Source organism: Elaeis guineensis, chromosome 3, assembly GCF_000442705.2.
Source record: "Elaeis guineensis isolate ETL-2024a chromosome 3, EG11, whole genome shotgun sequence".
Classification (NCBI taxonomy): Eukaryota; Viridiplantae; Streptophyta; class Magnoliopsida; order Arecales; family Arecaceae; genus Elaeis; species Elaeis guineensis.
In genome coordinates this window covers 111,805,394-111,825,021 of record NC_025995.2, presented here as the reverse complement: position 1 = coordinate 111,825,021, position 19,628 = coordinate 111,805,394, and the positions used below count along the sequence as shown (strand labels likewise).

Below are 19,628 nucleotides of genomic sequence, written 5' to 3'. Positions count from 1 at the left end.
GCGGAGTGGGTCAGTCGGGGAGGTGACGGTGGGGAGGGGGTTGGCCGGGGAGGGGATGGGTGACGGCGGAGAGGGAGGAAGGGAAGAGAGAAACAAGGAAAAAAAAATAAAGAAATAAAAAAAATAAAAAAATAAAATATTAATCAAATATTTTATTATTTAATTAATAAAAATAAAATCTGGATCAGGATCAAAAAAAAAATTAGATCAAGGTCGGGATCCGGGTCGAGATCCCGATTCGGATTGGGATCTAGATCGAGATCCGATCAGGATCTAAGTTGGAATCTAGGTTGCGAAGGGTTGGAAAGGGCGACGGTGCCGCGGGGGATGGCTCGCGAGGGGTGGGTGACGGCGGTAGCACCGCAGGAGTGGGGGTCACAGGGGCCGAGTCGAGGTGGTGTGAGGTGTGTGACTGCGTCGGTGTCGTGGGAGCGAGGGCCACGGGAGGCCGAGTCCGGAGCTCATTTAAGAGAAAAAATATTTTTAAAAAAATATTTTTAGATAAAAAATATTTTTTAAAAAATAAAAAATCATTTATTATTTTGAGATAAAAAATATTTTAGAAAAAAAATAAAAACCATAAGATCCTCGTGATTAGGTTTCTTGTTATTATTTTACGTTAATATTATTTTGGATACTTAACTACTTATAGTTTTATTATTTTACGTTAATATTACATAGCTGTTGTTTATTACAATTTTATTGTTTTATGTGCTGTTTTATATATTTTTACTTATTATAATTAAATATAAAAAATATTTATATTTTAGAGAAAATTTTACTAAAATTTTTGATGAAAAAATTTCAATACAGTGTTACTCTTTTTTGATAAATTAGAAATCTATTTTTAAATGTATATTCAGAGATGGTTGTTAAATTACGTTGAGTCGTAGATTTCCGTTCAAGAGTCGATTTTGATCGAGATCGACTCTTGAATGTCCTGTATTCGAATTTTTTTTAAAAATAATAATCTTATTATTGTTAAAAGTTGATATTTTATTTCATTATGTGGTACTCAGTAGTTATCTATCCACTATTCTCTGGATATATAGTGGATAGGATGCGTAGGCACCATATTTACGTCGTATACTTGGAGAATCATGGAGAGATACTGTCGAAATTTTTACAATAATGAAACAAAATATCAACTAATAACAATAATAAGATTATTACTTTTTTGAAAGGGACATGACCACACCTGTTAGTAATGATTTGAAATGGATAAGATCATGCATTTTTACTTTATTAAATTGGTGGAAGGAGATTTTTTGTGTTACTGTTCAATCTGTATTTTTTAATACGTACTATTTTGTATAAAATGATCCGTGTCTAGATCCAGATCAAAATTTCATCTGAAATTTGGATCGCAATTCGTTCGAAATCTGGATCAAGATCCGATTCGGATGAATACCACTGAAAATTTTTTTGTTGTTAATGATTTTCGTGTTTGTTGTTAAATGGATATCAATAAAAGTTGGATGAATGCTAGATTAATAGGGCTGATCTGCTGTTCAATGAAGTTGAAGCTGATTTTGTATTTAATCTTGATGAGTCAGAAGATGACGATCAGTTTATAAATGATGATGAGATAAAAGACGACACATATATCGATTATTGTGATTCGGAGGAGGATCTACACATCGAGAAAGATACGAATATTGATGAATAGATCTATATTCTTTGTTCAATCTTCTCTTGCAATAATAGTATGCGATATAATTCTATTTATTAAAATATAATTTATTTATTATTATTATTATTTAATATTATATTTATTTATATGTCAAGAATTGCAGGTATGGCATCAAGAGACAGACGACGACGTTCGCTGTCTATCCCGGAGGCTGAGGCGCCTTTATCGATTTCCACTGCCACACCAGCTCCGTTGCCAGAGGGTCCTGCACTGGCAGGTCCCAGTGAGATGGGTTCGAGTGAGGCAGATCCGAGTGGTATTATTATATTTTTTATATAATAAATTTTGATTTTTTTATTTGGATAGCTATCATACTAATGATTTATTTATTGTTGTTTCAGATCAGTCTCTATCAGTAGTGAGGTGAGGACGAGGTCTATTGAAGAATTTTGCTCTAGAGCGTTGGAGATGCGAGCACCCGGAACAGCATCTCCATATCGAGATACCATCTGACTACACCAGGCCCATTAGGGGATGGTGCGAGCCGTGGCAGATATAGCTGGGCATCATATGCCGCAGCTATGCCCTCGTGATGCTTTTCGATTGAGGCATATTGTACTGGCTCAAAGAGAGATTTTCTACACCCAATTATAGATAAAATAAATTATACTGTGAATATTTAATTAGTACGATATTTTTATAATATTTGTTATTGATAGGGTGTATTTGATATTATTGATTTAAGGAGGATCGTGTGCGGCGAGCTGTGGACGCTCATTTATTTTTGCATTTCAAGGAGTATCACCACCATATCCATCAGCATTGGTATCATGTGATGCAGGATCATGGGGTGGAGGCAGCACGGCAACGACTTTATGACAGCATCACTATGGATGATTGGACTGTCATATACCGACATTACAAGGATCCGACATATCAAGTTACACATCCAAATTTCTTTTTTTTTAGAGTTTAATGATTGAATCATTTATTCTTAAATTCAGTTTGTTACCTACAAATTTGACTGCTAACTGTATAGAGAAGATGTGCCCAGAATACCGTGAATCAGGCTAGATAGATCGTACCATATTATAGGGGTTCGAGGTCGTTCACTCGTCACATGGAGCAGATGGTAGGTAATTTTTAATTAGTATATAATCTTTTAGCTATTTAAAATTTTTTTAATTAATTATTCTCAAATTACAAAGAGATGCTGAGAGTGACGAGCTTCTTGATAGGATCGATATCTACCAGCGGACCCACCAGCGATGATCAGAGAAGTGGACGACGGGAAGCCAGGAGTTCTTTATAAATTTTTTTAATTATTTTTTTTCATTCGTAGTTTAATTTTCAGTACGAAATTAAAATAGCTATAATTTTAATTTTCAGGATCGTATAATAGACATTAGATCTCAGCCTATCTCTGAAGGCTCGATCGCACCCACAGATGATGAGATCTGTGATCAGATGCTTGGTACGACATCCTATTATATTAAGGGTTTAGGGCATGGGATCACTGCTCCCTTATCCTCACGCTCATCTAGGGCTGACATCCATGCTGTCTGTGATGCTCGACTGACAGAAGTGCAGAGACAGGCTGAGTAATGAGTTGATGAGTTAATTGCACGTGTCGATGAGTACCAACGGCTTCAGATCCAGATGATGGAGCGGATGGTGCAAATGGAGTAGATGAGGGAGCAGCAAGCCGTTCCGAGCTCATCCGAGCGCTCTCCTTCCCCAGTCCGTTTTCTTTCTGCAGATGCCGACACATGACGGCCTATTTGTGTAGCTTTTTATTTTTATTTTAGATATCTTATAATTTTAATTTAATATAATAAAATGATAAAATTTATTTATAGATTTATTGTGTAAATTTTTTATTTTAATTTTTAATTTATAAAAAATATTATAAATATAAATTAAATATATATTCATAAATTATTTTTAAAAAAATATCTATAAATTATTAGCGATGGAATTATTTTTGATAAAATATTAATCATCAAAAAATATATTAGCGATGAAAAATTGATCATAAATAAATTTTTTTCATAAATTTAAAAATATTAAAATTTTATATTAAATTAATAGTAATAAAAATATACATCAAAATTTGAAATATTTGCGACATAAAATTTATGCCACTAATATTTTTTTAAATTTTATTTTCATAAAAATTTTAAATTAAATTAATAGTGATAAAAATATTTTCATCGTAAATAATTGTATTTTGCGATGAAATATTTAAGTCACTAATATTTTTTTAAATTTAATTTTTATAAAATTTTTTAATTAAATTAATAGCAACAAAAATATTTTTATCATAAATAATCATATTTATGACAAAAAATTTATGCTACTAATTTTTTTTAAAAATTTGATTTTAATAAAAATTTTATTTAAATTAATAGTGATAAAAATATTTTCGTCGCTATTAATTTAATATTTATTAGGAATAAAAGTTTTTATAAAAAAATATTATATTTACGATGAAAAATTTACATCGCTAATATTTTTTAAATTTAATTTTTATAAAAATTTTTAATTAAATTAATAACGATGAATAAAATTCATCGTAAATAATTGATTTCGTCATAAATTATCTTTTTTTATAACTAAAATTTTTCATCATAAATAGTTTTCAAAAAAAATAATTTTTTAATGATGAAAATTTTTCGTCGGTAATATTTATTATTTGTGATGAAAATTTTTTTTTATCATAAAAAATTATCAGCGACGGCATTATTGACGACTAAATATTAGCGATAAAATTTTCATTGCTAATAGTTATTAGTGATGAAAATAGACTATTAGCGATAAATTTTTTTCGTCGTTAATATCCTGTTTTATTGTAGTGCACATTATTCATATTGAAAATAGATGATTATCTCCAAAATCTAAATAGTTATGCTTGGTGCCAAATATGATATGCACATAGGATAAGCGATAGCCGTTCATTTTTCAGATGTATGACATAGCGGTTATGAATGGTCGTGCAGTCATTGTAGTGTAAAACATATACCATAGAAGATCCCAATTCAAATATGATACATATGACATCCAAACCTAAATTGCTAGAAAAAAATAGTGGTCCAAGCCCCCTTAGTACCAGCATTGGCCGTGGGATTTGAATTTGGCTCCATAGCTATTGCATACAAGAATTGTGTATCAATGTGACAATGTAGTAGGAAAAAGATATTGATATTATGGAAACATATTTCCTAATGTCATAAAACAAGCCGTAAGAGAATTATATTGACATTTTTGAGAGAAAAAAAAAATACTGACATCATGACAACATATTTGCTCATGCTGTAAAACCAACATCCACTTCCTTCTCCTTCTCCTCCTCCTCCTCCTCTCTCTCTTTCTCTCTCTGGATGGGTGGATGTCCATTATCGAGTCCAGATCCTTTGTGGTGCATATTTTGTACCACAGATTATCATACACCATAGGATAATTATCACATCACCCATCATAAAAACAGATGACTACTATTTATCTGAAAAATAGAAAGCAACGTGTTGCATGCGAAATACGTCGCTTTGGATGCCAAACACAGTAGTGAGGAGTTGAGCTTAGGGGCTTCCATTTTTGAGATGGACAACATGGCAGCTGCTCAAGGTTCGCAACTCTTTGCGGTGCAAAATATGCATTGTACATCTTGGTTCTTGATTGATACACGATGCATTTGTGTTGATGAACAGATTTGAACTTGTACAGGTATTCATACTAAAGTCTATATTGGTTCTCATATTTTTTATGCATGTGATTGCACCTAAATCATAAACATGGTGTTTTACAAGGAGGAAAAAAAAACTCATAAACATGGTAGTTTGTAGATAGGCTTTGGCCCTTTTTTTCTTTAATTTTTTAGAGACATGTGATTAACCAATTGACCCCAAAAGCCTAAAACGATGATCAAAAGGATCCACAATGTATATCAAGGTTAACACATGCATGTACATATAATTACATGCAATAAAAGGGCTAATGTTGTGATGTCTTGCATTGTCTACATTAAAGGCTGCTTTCTAGATTAATTATCATTGATATTAGATACTATCGAAGCAGTGCAAGTTATTATGGTCTTTCCTATGGCTGCATAGCTAGAATATTCCTTTCTTGTTTGTCTTTTCATCATCTATATTCTCGTCAACACGTTCCGGATACATTAAATGACCAACTTAAACACTAATGCATCAAATTTGGCGAATGCCAATATGCACCTCGTTATATACCATTTGTTTCCAACCTCTGACATGGTGCTCGATGATTGGCCCAATTAACCTCCACGTGACAGTTATCCACCGTCATATATTGCACCAATCCCCACAGAAGACAAGAAACGGAACGGGAACCCAGAGGTGATTGTGATTGTAGGAAATCCTCCCCCAACCTGTTTCCTGCTCTAACTTGGACGTCAAGGCTTCGTAATTACCCATCGGCATATATACGAAACGCGGACGGATGATAGCAATGGGTCCAGCGCGAAGGAGAAGAATAGAGGAAGGGTCAGGAAGATTGCGGGTCAAAAACGGATTCCGATGGGACGATAGATCTAACCGATGCTACTGAACTCTGTTGAGATAGTTGATCGATAGCCGAGTAAGTGCGCCTTGCTTTCGAATGCAAAATAAGTCTGTAAATAATTTTTTTTATCGAAAGTTATCTGATGGAGATCCTTAAATACTTAAATTAGTTGAAGTTAAGAAAACAGTAAAAAAGAACTAGGAGAGCAAAAACTCAGAAATATCTAGCCAAAATTTACCTTGATCCCCCTCTTACACATGACAAGTATACTTAGTATTAAACTGATGATGTTCGAAGATATCCTAATCCCCCTCTTATACATGACAAGTATGCTCAGTATTAAACTGATGATGTTCGAAGATATCCTAAACAATATGACTACTTATGGCTCGATGATTAACTTGGCAGTTGACTGATTATGTTACTCGGATGTTATCTGAGTATCTATGCGTGCTTGCAAAAAAAACAATAACTCTCGACCTCGAAAAATTAGAGGACAGGGGATTGATTATTCGACATGAGCATTAATTGATCATAACTACTGAATCATGGGTTAGAGTAACCATCCATTTACAACCACTAGAGATTCGTAACTATCATGTTTCGGTATTGAAATCAAAGGAAATTATCAGATAATGGTTGCTCCACTCTACATAAAGGGAGGTAGTAGAGAGATTAGGATAACTTTTGGCTACATATTTCTGAGCTTTTGTTTTCGTGGTTCTTTTTTATTATTTTTTTAATTTTATTTAATTTAAACATCAGAGGATCTCTGACAGACAACTTATGATAAGAAGACTTTACATGCCCATTTTGCATTTGGGAGCAAGACATACTAACTCGACTATCTCGCTAGAGTTTGGCGGTCACACTAACTTTTAGATGTTACAACTTTTGGGCTGTGTTGGACCGAAAAGTGTTGTATTGGGCTTTTGTCAGCGGTTAGTACGATACGGGCATTTGTGTATTGGACTGTAGCAGGCTATGTCACTTCTTCTAGAGGCCCTATTTGTTTCTTCAGCAGCGGCAATTCTTTTTCAGAGGAAATGGGCCAAAATCCAAATCCGTTAAGTCAATGAACACGGAACACCCCTATAATGTAGGCCACAATTCCCGATCATTTACGCCTTCAAGCTAGTCTCTCCAGTCTCCTTCGTGAGTTCAGATCCTCTCAAGTCCATGGCTGGAGAGGTTCAATCAATCACAGCCAACCGTGTATTGTGTAATGGCCATGATTAAGCAAGAGCCACCAGCTGTGATATCAATGTGCTGCATGGGCTTTACTTAATCATGGCTATTGCACCCAGACACTTGTGATTGATACAGACTAGCTCTCTCTAGTCCCACAGTGGACTGGAGAGCATTTGAACTCCCTGCTGATCATAAGCTAGTAACATGTCAAGATGTCGAGGCTAGGGAAAGGAAAATTAGATATTGACAAAATTTGACAATGCAATCGTAGTAATATAATCATGATATATTTCTTTTTAATTAGTTCAAATAGTATATATACAATTGAAATATGAGTGAGAAATTATATTTATAATCATGTTAGTAGGAACCTCCTACAGCAGCATGTGGACTACTGCATGGCTCAGCCTTATGCAAGATTATATTCAGATGCATCAGTTTTTTCGAGCATTTTGTCGCATTTTAATCATGTAAAACCATGTCAATTTGTACGATATGATGGATTGACATTGACACCAACTTGTGCCATGTTATAGGCCCCTTATAGATTAAATACATAAGTTGAATTATAGGACGCACCTGCTGTGAGAAAGGAATGCTATTTTGTGGCTATTATTATGCAATTGGTAGCATCCAGAGGATTGTAATTTACTTGCAGGATATTGAATATTAAAATATTTCCATTTTTTTCTGTTTAAATACTATTGGAAGCATTTTGAAGATATTGGAGATGAGCACTCATATCCTAAAAAAAATAGCACCTATTTGAAAACTTCATCAGCATTTATAATAGAGTAAACTAATAAAAATTTTCTATTTGAATTGAAAATTAAAAATAACTTCTCAGTTGAGTTTTAATTAAAAGTAGCTCTTCATTTTAAACATAAATTAAAAACAGCTTTTCAAATGACATAAAATGATTGAATTGCCATTTTATTTGGAATAAAATAATGATTGCTTTAAGTAGTGTTGTAAATAAACATAATAGAGAATAGGTATTCTTTGCTCACCAGCCAGTAAAATAATTTCTTCCATCGGGTATAAAAATTTTAAGTTAAGACATATTGAAACAATCGATGAGCACTACAAATGTCAAATAACAACTAATGTTCTTGCCTTTTGACTGTTTGTGATCTATTATAATAGATTACGTTACCGATCCTCCAAGAAAAAAAAAAAAAAATGATGGTTAAACGGCAGGTATGTTAAGAATCCTATTGTTAATGTACGACCCAGGAGGAAGGCTTTTGAAATTGCCATGACAGCGTTAAAAATATTAAAATGGCTATTCTTTTAAAAGCTTAGTGGGTTCAACTTTACCGAAATAAGCCAGTGCTTTTCCGGGTTTCCATTCAACAAAATGGATAGAGACTACCCAACGTGAATCAAGTCAAAGAAAAAAAAAAAAAAAAGAAGGTTTAGGTAAGACTTCTCGTGGTTTTAATTTAACAATTTGTTTATAGCAAGAGTGCTTTTTGGAGATTCGACCTGCTTCGAAGGATCAGATCCTCCCTTTAAAGCAAAAGGACATGCAATGTTTAACCACCATCCCTTTAGAATAAGTGATCTAAATGAGGCCATTTGATTCCCCAACCATGCCCTAGAATAGTGGAATAAAACAATTTGCACCATCACCACCACATCAGATCCCTAATGTTCAGATTTTTTTATCCACTGCCATCCTTTGTTGATGGTCGACCACCAATAAACAAATCAATACGACATGAAGCATCTCTCGATGTCTGATTTTAATCTGCCCGGAGAACCACAATAAACATGGCAGTAGTCCACTCTTTTGGTTTGGAATAAATGTGGCATAATTCTGGGTTCAATCGAGGTGTAATCCATGACTATCGTTTCTTGGAATAGTCATGCTCTCATAATTAAATATGTTTAATCAAGATGATATATATATATATATATATATATATATATATATATATAACTTAAATATCATTTGGCAAACATGACTGATATAATATTCCAAATTCTATGCGTGCTTTATTTCCAAACCAAATATTGTTTGAGAGTAAGAGTTTGTTTGCATGAGGGCATAGTTTATTAATTGGATGATTCATTTCAGTTGGAAAATGAGAAGAGAGGCAACAATGGGATGAGAAGGGTCACCGCATAAGGTCTCTTGGATCTCAACATGCCAAAAGATAAGGATAATCTATTCCTCTGATCTACACTAATCTTACTTTTTAGGATCTTATTCTCACCAGTCTCCTTGGAGGGGGGGGGGGAAAGAAAACCTTTTTTCCCATTAATAACATCTTCTTGTTGCAACATACAAGGAATATTTGTTGAAATAGATTGTATAGGTCAAGACAGCCGTAGCTCTTCTTGCCATCATGTTAACATAATTTGGCACATCTAGTTTTGGTCATCACACCAGAAAGCATCGATCCAACCAAGAAAACAAATACATAGACATCCTTAACGTGGATGTACAAGTATTACTAAATGTTAGTGGGTATTTCTCACTCACTTACCATCCCTTATGTGTTGATAGGGGAGTATTATCCCTCACAATCATTGATAAGGGATAAGGGAAGTCCTACCCTTCTCAAAACTCATATTATCATACTATCAAGCCATTTTCAGTAATACTTTAAACTTCTTCTTAGGTATTGTATATGTACTCATGATCAACAACTTGGATTCTTTCATATTTTTGGATTTTAATATAGTCATATTTTTAAAGGCTAGTTTGAGACTCTAATTCAAGATTTTCACCGAGAGAAAATTCTTACTGATATGTGGGACGAGATCTGAAGGAATGCATTATGCAGGAGTTGAAGCTGGATGGACTTTCTATTTATAAACAAAAGGCTATGATCATTAAGCTAATGTTGATCACTAATCAAAATATTTGAGGCACTTTCAATGCAACATCTGATGATATTACCTTTTTATTAACCAAAAAGCTTCACCTCACCTTTCCATGCCTAACTTAGAGCATTAGAATGTGATGATTGGTGGATTAATTAATGAGGCCTACCTATTACTCATGTGCCACTATATTGAACCATTTTGCAACCACCACATGGAGGAGGTGAGTGGTGCTGAGAAGCAACACTCTTTTATAAGTGTTTAAAGCATCACTTTTCAGGGCAACAATAACAGATCAGGTCTAAAATAGGCAATAAAGTATGGATTGCACAAATTGCAATAGACCATAATATCTTCATCTCTTGAAATTGGTTACTTTTAATGGACCAAATATCCGAAAAGTGATGATATTATGTAGAATATACTGACTAGTGATGGATTGAAATGAAAATAATGAAATACGGAAGTAATCAATATTAGTGAAATTCTTATAGGTATGATAGTTCCTCCAACAACTAGTTATAGTGTGTAAATATACAAGGGGAATATGAACGAGCCAAACCTTACAAGCATGAAGCTTAATTTAGCACTTAGGGTTTGGAAGAATTGCAAGTCATAGAATCCCATAATAGACAATAAAGAGATGACTATATAAATCATACACATTGACCTCATTACATGTGAATAAAGGTATTGGGTAGTTTTGATTAATATATCATATAAAAACACTAGATAATGAGGTCAATTCTAAACTCAAAGCCTCCATGAAAACAAATTTACCATACTATCTTCCTTCTACCTTGCTCTACTCCCTTTCTTCCTCTTCTTTCTGGATTTGACACTTGTTGGTTGCCATCATTGAAAGTTAAACTAACTCAGATTCTTAGCCAACCACTAATGAAACAACTAAACCTTTTTTTCTTAACCCAAAAAAAAAAAAAAAAAAAAAAAGACACTAAACTTTTGCCCAAAAGCAAACCCCACTTTCCCTATCAAGTGGATCACCCCTTTGCTTTGAACTAGTCACTACATTTGCTCCCAAAATCCTCTAGTGTGCATGTCATGCATAAATGCCCCTTCTGGCACGCTATAATGACACCTTCCAGAGCCAAGTCCAAGCATGCCCAAAGCTCTTTTCCAATTGTCCATTGACACATCGAATCTCGTGAGTTCTATTCTACCCCCCCCAAAAAAAAAAATCCTCGTGAGTTTTATATAAACTCTGGAATGAGGAAGACCAATTTAAATATTCCTCTAACCCTGGTTAAGCTACATAATGTCTCAAAACTAGGCTGTGTACCTTTCCAAATTTTAGTTCCCTCCGCTGCTTCCTCTCTCGGGGTTATCGGACGGACGGCAGTCGCGCCGTTGCGGGGCGCGAAGCGGCGCGTGCCGTTGAGATCTCCCCGCTAGGACTGACGTGGCTGTTTCTCAGCCGTTCCTTTTCCTTCCCTCTCTGTTTCCAGCTCCCAAAACCAAAGCTCGTTGTTCCCACCAACCATCGTTGTTCTTCTCTACTCTTCCTCGCTCCCCTCGCGCCAGCTCGTCGGTAGCGCTCGCCGATACGCGTCTCGTAGCGGACCTCCTTATATTTTCGTATCAGTTTTTTCGTACCGCGTTTCTTTTTTTCCTTTTCTTTCTTTTTTGGTTATACTGTTCCATAGTGGTGTCGTTCTAGGGTTTTAGAGTGGGCTCGGTGGTGGAGTTGGAGCTCGAGGGAAGAGGGGAGTTAGAGTTCTGGTGCGGAAGTTTGTGGTCCTATCTCATGGCGTCAGAGATCGAGACGGATAAGGGTATCTTTTCTTTGGTTTTAGTTATTTTTTCGTTTTTCCTTTTTTGGACCCGTTTTGCATTGGATCGGTTTGTTTAACTCTCTTCTCTAGCTGATCATTGGATTCTTGTAGAAACAGATTTTTTTTTTTTTTTTTGAATCGATAAGTGCTCTGTAGCGATTTTGTTCTAGTTTTTTTTTTTTCCTGCGAGATTTGGTAAATTGATGCTGGGATTGTTATCGAGGTTTCTGATGTGTTGGTTTGAAATATCTATAGGTTTTTGAATGATCTAGATTTTATGCAGACAAGTTCTGCCGCCTTTAGATGCAAAGATTTGTTCTTCTTTCCGTCGATTCTCTCTGGTCAGCGGAGAGGTCATGTGGATTCGATGAAGAGTCTCGTGCTTTGTTAGGTTTTATGCTTTCATTTGTGCAGCCTTTACGATTTTTTTAATCAAAGTTAGAATTTGCTGTATCTCGTCTTCTAGGCTTTGTCAAGACAACAAAGGAAATTAGCTGATTTTTTTGTCATGATGGCATTCTGATGCATTCTGTTATGATGTGAATTTGATGCATAAAGAAAGTCTGTACCTTGGATTTATCCAAAAAGATATTGTAAGTGCTCTCTTTTACTTCTTTTTTTATTTTTGTTGGGATTATTGACTTCTTCATTTGTAATCCAGTTATGGAGGATGCGATGAAAAGTTTGAAAATAGATTCATCTTCTAAAGCCAGCACCGGCAATCTGGTATGTCGAATCTGTTAGCTTCTTTGCCCTACTATATTTGTTTGATTGTTTGTTTAAATCTTTCATGATTCCTTATTCTGCTTCGCTTGAAGTGGTTGTACTGATTCTTGTTCTTCTGAATAAAACTAATCATATTCTTAGGTTTTGCCAAACTTTGATTTCTGTACCCTTCTGTTTATCTCTCTCTAGTCTGGGCCAAAAGATGGGAGCACATCTGATGCAACATCATGTATCTCTTCAGGCGATGCAACAAGCAGCATCAAAGAAAGTGACGTGGACCAAGAGGCTTTGCTGGCTGAGCAGAGCATCTACTATCCTGTTAATGGAATGTATGCATACTATTATCCAGGTGTGCAGCAACTATATGAAGCAATCTGGCATTCATTTTTTGTAAATTTCAAGAAACATTGATATATGCAATCTGATGGTGGTGTCTTCACAGGCTTCGATGGCTCATTTGGGGAATGGGATGGCCATAGTTATTTAAGGGGGACTGGAGGCTTGGAAATTCAGCATCCTGTCAGTACTCTGTTCATTTCTATCCTTCTTATAATATGAATTTTAGGTGGAGAACAATAGTTACTTCGAGATCATACTTCATTTCTTGTTGCCAGTGATCTGTGACATGCTGAAACATAGGAATGTCTAATGAACTTTCATGATATATTATTTGGATCTCTTGTACATTTTGCAATAGATTTTGTCTGGCAAATCATCCTTCATTTGTTTCAGAATTGCTTGGATAGTTAGGTATCAATAGATTTCTCTGTGTTTATGGTTCAAGCATGGCCATCTATTATGCATGGCAGCTACTTAGATAATCGGTAGGGACTTACAATATATGGTCTCAGGGACTTGCAATGTATGGTTTAACTTCAGGTTGTTGATGAATTTGTGGCCTTCACTTAATGGCATTGGGTGAATATTGTGCCAATCTTGGAAAAAATTGTGCATGAATCTCTGTATCAAGTGCACAGAGTCTTTAAAGATATTTAGGTTTGTTTGGTTCATATATCATTTTCATTTGGTTCTGCCTAGTATTGAAAGAAATAAAATAGCTCTTTATTTTCTTGTTTCCATATACAGCTGGTTAAAAAAAAAAAAAACAGCTGAAAGTACTGTTCATCTGAATTATCATACACTTTGTCTCTGGTCACCATATGTTAATGATCTATCTGCTTAGTTTGAAGTTTTCAAAGTCCTTGTACAGGATGACTCGTTTAAAATGGTCATATCGTTGCTAAATTCTCCACTTAATTATCTTCTTTTCTTATACTCTTTGCAATGACTTGTTCCAAAAAAATGAATGGATATTTTTTTTTTTAATTTTTTTGAAGCAGTGGAGCATTGTCTGCATTTAGCTGAATTGTCTTATTTGGTGCATGGGTTTTCACTAAGCAATCATGGGTCATAAGAAGGAAGCGCACACTTGAATTTTTTTATATGTATTCACTCATAAGGACCTTGCTATTCCAGCCTTATTTACTTTTCCTTTAGCCAATTAGGATACTTATAATTGTTTGCCTATTTTATCTTACTTCTTTGATTTTTGTGCTCATCATAGGAAGCATGCAACAAGAAATTTAGGAGATAAGGGGCTGTACTCATTTATGTTCCTGTTGTTTTTCAGGCTAGTCAAGCAGATAACAGTTCCCTTGTATACTGTTTTCCTGGATTTCAGCTTGGACATACCCCTTATGGTCCATTTTTACCTGTGCCTATGGTCGGTTTTGATGGGCAATTTTTGGGCCAACAGCTGTACTACACAAGTCCAATATTTTCCCCACCCTTGTTCTCTCCAGGATTTGTTTCCCAACCAGATGCTTATGCACCAGAGCTGGTTCATGCATACTCATGCGATTCGTCTCATTTATCTGCTGATGGGCTCTATGGTAATGGATTTGCTGGAGATCCAGCATCTCGACCCTTGAGATATAATTTGTGTTCACAAAATCATAGACCTACCCCTGCAAAACCTTCAGTGCCATCCAAGTCTAATTCTGTGGAAAAGAAAGGAACTTCACCAGCATCAGATGTCCCACTAGATCCTGCCATTCATAACCAGTCTTCAAATCCTGCAAATAAGGTACTATAATTATCTTCATTTATGATAACTCGTGCTTCAGAATCTGACTTTTGGATCCAGGCTTACCATTTTGGATGACTTTGTCAGCTTACATACATATTTAAATATACATACATCTGGATGCACGGCTATTTTATCATTACTTGGTTTTCAGGATGCTGTTCTGCCCAAAGTTTTTCTTCCAGCAGACAAATTTCCTTCATATTCTAACCAAGGAACAAGTGGCCTATTGTATCCGAACAACCCTACTTTCATTAAAGGAAGTGGACGTGGGTGCGCTGGGACTGAGAAGCTAAAAGCAAGAAACAATGCTCAAGGACCTGGTGATCTTGACATGCTAAGTGAACAGAATCGCGGTCCTAGAATAAATGGCAATAAACAAATATCTGAGGTCAATTCTGTTGGATTTCCCTGTGCTAAGGTGAATGATGGTAGCAATACCGCAAATGCTGCTGTAAAGAAGGATGAATACAACCTTCCAGATTTTCCAACCAAGTATGATCATGGATTGTTCTTTGTTATAAAATCATACAGTGAAGATGATATTCACAAGAGTATAAAATATAATGTTTGGTCAAGCACTCCAAATGGAAACAAGAGACTTGACAATGCTTTTCAAGTTGCACAGGAGAAAATGGCAGAAAAAGGCAGCAAGTGTCCTGTATTTCTCTTCTTTTCTGTAAGCTTACTTACCTTGAATCAATTTGGCTAGTGACTATATCATCCAACATTTGTTAGCATGCTTTCATGTATCTATTGTGCACCTTCCTATTATAGCAGTGCTAGATACATGATTTACTCGAATGTCTATTCTAATCTTTCAAACCAATTGAATCTATCACAGACCTGGACTTGATTGTGTCTACATATGACATTAGTGCATGATGGTGATAGTAATCATGACTATATTCTTATGTGCCCATTTATCATGTCATTGCTTCTGTGTATAAATTAGCTAGCTGCATTTTTTTATTTTTTTAACTTATAGTTGTTAAACATTATTATCAATTCCTGTGTTTTACTAATGGTTTCATAGCTATTAGCGACATTGCTTCTTGTGAATCATGCAAGTGCAAGATTGGTACTGTTATTTTCTTGCTTAGTAGTTGCTAGCACATTTGTTTTCTTGTAACTTTCTTTCTTCTCTTTTCTTTTCTTTCCTCAGGTAAATGCAAGTGGGCAGTTCTGTGGTGTAGCTGAAATGGTTGGTCGAGTTGATTTCAGCAAAAATATGGATTTTTGGCAACAAGACAAGTGGACTGGTTTTTTCCCAGTCAAGTGGCATATGATCAAAGACATCCCAAACCCACAGCTTCGTCATATAATTTTGGAGAACAATGACAATAAGCCTGTAACAAATAGCAGAGATACACAGGAGGTATGCACACTCTTGACTATATTGCTACAACTAGCAGATGATAGTGATGTAAGATGCATCAGATTTCCTTATGTGGCTGTTCTTATTGAATGTGGCATTGGAAGATTTACAAACAGTAATTTTTATTACCAATACCTGAACTGTATGATCCATGCTGTTGCAATATTGAAGGCTAAATGCTTGAATTTATTTGTTCTTTGGATAACCTTCTTTTTACCACTACTTGAACTGGGATATCCTCATAAACTGTTATGTTGGAATAAATTTTCTTTTCAGAAATTGACCAGCTGATTCTTTTGAAAGGCACTTATGAAAAATAGACTGCATTGGCCATGCCGAGTGGATCTGAACTGGGCCTTTGGTTGGTATCATTATGATAAGAATCAGAGAATTGGTCAACCAGTGAAAACTGGTCAAACCTGATGGTTTTGTTCAGACTTCAGATTTTCTTTGCCTTGGTTTTGTTCAAAAGTCAAATTTATCCTTTTTTATATTAATGTAAATATTTCAGATTATTCAAATCTCTATAAATTAAACTATAAGTCATTCTGACTAATTCGTTTGTTATCATAGGAATGCCTTTACTCTGAATATTATCTGTCATGTTCACTTGTTACATGTGTTCTAATATATTTCAGGTCAAATTTCCCCAAGGCACAGAAATGTTGAACATTTTCAAATGCTACTCTTCGAAAACTTCAATATTGGATGACTTTGATTTTTATGAAAACCGGCAGAAAGCAATGCAAGACAGGAAGATCAAGATACCAGCTTCAAAAATGGAGCATCTATCGGTAAATTAGCAAATGCATTCCTCTACGATCCAATTTGTTAGTTGCAAGTCTTATGATGGCAACATGGTTTTCCTTTTCTGTGGTTACTATTAGAGATTCAGTGGATAAGTTATTAAATTTTTAAACTTCTGCTGGTCCACATGCAATTTTGTAGTTTGTGAATAAATCACAACTGAAAATTAAAAGTACTTCAGCTTCTTGGGCTTTTTAATCAGTGCAAATTATTTATTATGTAAAATCTGATTGTGTTTTTTGATGAATCGTATTTCCAAAATTCATATAGCCTGGCATATGCCTTCTTAGTGATACTTGCAATATTATAGCTTGATGCGTTGATGGTGTTATTCATTCTCTTTATCTGTCTTTCGAGTATTATTCAACAACATGAAGTCTGGTAATTGTTGCCTGTGGCAGAAAGTTGGAACAAACAGTTAAGAATATTTAAGAAATAAAGTCAATGCTTGCAAATTTGTTAAAATGCTCATTATTTTAAGTTTAGTTAAGAGCCCTATGCTTTTCCTAATTGTATTTTGTTTGGTTTGGTTTCTCCAGAGAAGAGCTAATGAAATAGCTGAAGTTGCAAAGCCAGGTGATCTTAAGTCAATGGTTTCCAGTCTTCAGTCAATTGGATTAGCAGCTACCAAGACTGAGGAAGATGTCCTGGTTAATGGCATCTCTAAATAGTGATGATGATTGTTTGAATCAGGCTGAAGGGCTTTGAAAGATCAAATGAGTGGTTCATTGGCTGTGTAAATGCGTAGGTGCCACTGGTTCATGCATGGGATGACTCGGACCTCTTTCGAGCAAGGAAACATGGAGGAAATTCCCTTTTTTGATCACCTGGTGAGCAGTGTTTACTGCGATGATTGGGTGGAGACTTTTTAAGGTGGGAGCTGATGGTGGATGGTCTGGTGCTCGGTGACCATGAAATTCTCCTTTTTCTTTGCTTCTCTTTTCTGCTTCATGCCTCCTTGATCTAGTTTTCGTGTAGTGGATGTTCTTTTTCTTTTGCTTTGGTGGCTTATAGTTTGGTCGGAGGTTTTTTGGTGGGCGGGGACTGGCTGAAGTTGAAGCTTGTCCTTAAGAGTTGGTGATCGGTCGATGGGGTTGGTGGATTTTGTGCTGGTTTGCATCTCCGGGCTTTCCAACTTAAAAGCTCAGGAGCTTGTGGACGCAGTGTTGTAAAGTGGAAAAGGTGGAAGGCCGAGATGAGGATTGGAAGGCCAAATTTAAATGTATGTTTATTTCTTTTTAGCCCCCTCTCTTCTCTCTCTCTCTCTCTCTCTCTATATATATATATATATATATATGTATATTTTTTTTTTCCTTTTTTAAGCCACGATGTTCGCTTAAGCGGGTGGTGTCATTTTAGTCCTATAAGACAGTTTGACGGCGCTCATTGGTTGATTGACAATAAGTTGGGACAAATTCCATCTGGTGAGAAATAAGGATTAAACTGAAAACCGGGAACAGTTGATTTAATCATAAATGCTGATTAAAATGCTTCTGAGAGCCCACAAAAGATCCCAAGAGAAACACAGGAAGCAGTGAAAAAGGCCAGCTTTGGAAGCGTCTCTTATCGAACTCTGAGGGACCAAAACATATACCTTTGGAGCAATGGGAGCCAAAGATTTAGCTCCGGTAGCTTGCAAAACTGAACCGTTGGAGGCTGCAAGTAAATTTCTTCATGCAGTTTGGTGTTGAAATTTTTTTTTTCTCTGGGGTTGCTTCATGTAGTCTGTATTTAAGGAATGTTGTTGTACCATTGGTGAGAGAGCCTTCCAGAAATTTCAGTGCACGAAGACCACACTATTTTAGCAAATTTCAGATCTGCTAGATAGAACTACTAAATGGATAGGCACCGAGTTGTTCTGGTCTCTAAGCTGTTGTTCAACTCTCTCTCGACAGTTTGGCAGCCACGATTCCTTGGCCTCTGAACAGGAAATGGCAATGAAACGGTAGAGAATCCGTGAAACTTGGTCACCCATAGCTACAACCTGAAAGGCTGAGCTAATGGTGATGGAGGGTATTCCTAGATTATATATATATATTTCTGGTAAAATAAAAGACCAGCCTTCCAGTAACGGTGATGAAGTTGCCCTATCCCGATACTGCTTTCGATTCCAATTCTAACTTTGATTTCGCGAACCAAACACTCCCTCCACAGGAAAAAAAAGAAATCAAAGACCAGCCTTCCAGCAATCTTCATGCGAAAGATTATATTCAATTAAACCAAGCTTTTTGGACCTCTTTTTCGGGCATCCGTCGTTCAGGGCGAAGTAATGCCTCCACGGTCAAGAAGGCTACAGAGCAAGGAAATAATTCATATTGTTTGGCAGCCTCATAAATGGTTAATACTGGCAAGCTTCATTTCCTCAGGCAAAAAAATCCACCGTATGTAAAATCACGGTTTTCCTTCCAAAAAAAGAAAGAAATGAAGATAAGTTCCAACCGGAGGGATGTGACAGCAGGTTGGCGGGTCACCGGAGACTTCGGAAAATATGTTTCTTATAGTCTGAAGTAAGAAAAACCTACGGTCACACTCCAATTGGAGGTCCCAGGTTTGAAACTTTGGAGTCGAATCCCCCGGTGTTCAGACGTCGGTAGTTTATAGCAGGCCGGTAGAGGTTTTAGTTAAAGAAACCATAGAATGGTGGAT

General features: G+C 35.8%; 1 protein-coding gene across 3 annotated transcripts; it reads left to right on the top strand.

Annotated features, from left to right (window-relative positions):
• Window positions 1–11,198: 11,198 nt before the first annotated feature.
• On the top strand, window positions 11,199–18,223 carry LOC105040885 (YTH domain-containing protein ECT3). Of its 3 annotated transcripts, none has more exons than XM_010917625.4 (9): window positions 11,199–11,985; window positions 12,647–12,711; window positions 12,901–13,060; window positions 13,154–13,230; window positions 14,342–14,797; window positions 14,952–15,476; window positions 15,963–16,175; window positions 16,814–16,969; window positions 17,522–18,223. In XM_010917625.4, exons 1-9 carry the CDS (start codon window positions 11,958–11,960, stop codon window positions 17,651–17,653), a joined length of 1,812 nt encoding a protein of 603 aa, XP_010915927.1. In that variant the 5' UTR covers window positions 11,199–11,957; the 3' UTR covers window positions 17,654–18,223. The 3 variants fall into 3 exon arrangements, with proteins under 3 accessions (XP_010915927.1, XP_019704415.1, XP_073110531.1); XM_019848856.3 differs by having other exon boundaries at window positions 11,203–11,985; window positions 12,953–13,060; XM_073254430.1 differs by lacking the exon at window positions 11,199–11,985 and adding an exon at window positions 11,997–12,578 and having other exon boundaries at window positions 12,953–13,060.
• Window positions 18,224–19,628: the final 1,405 nt, after the last annotated feature.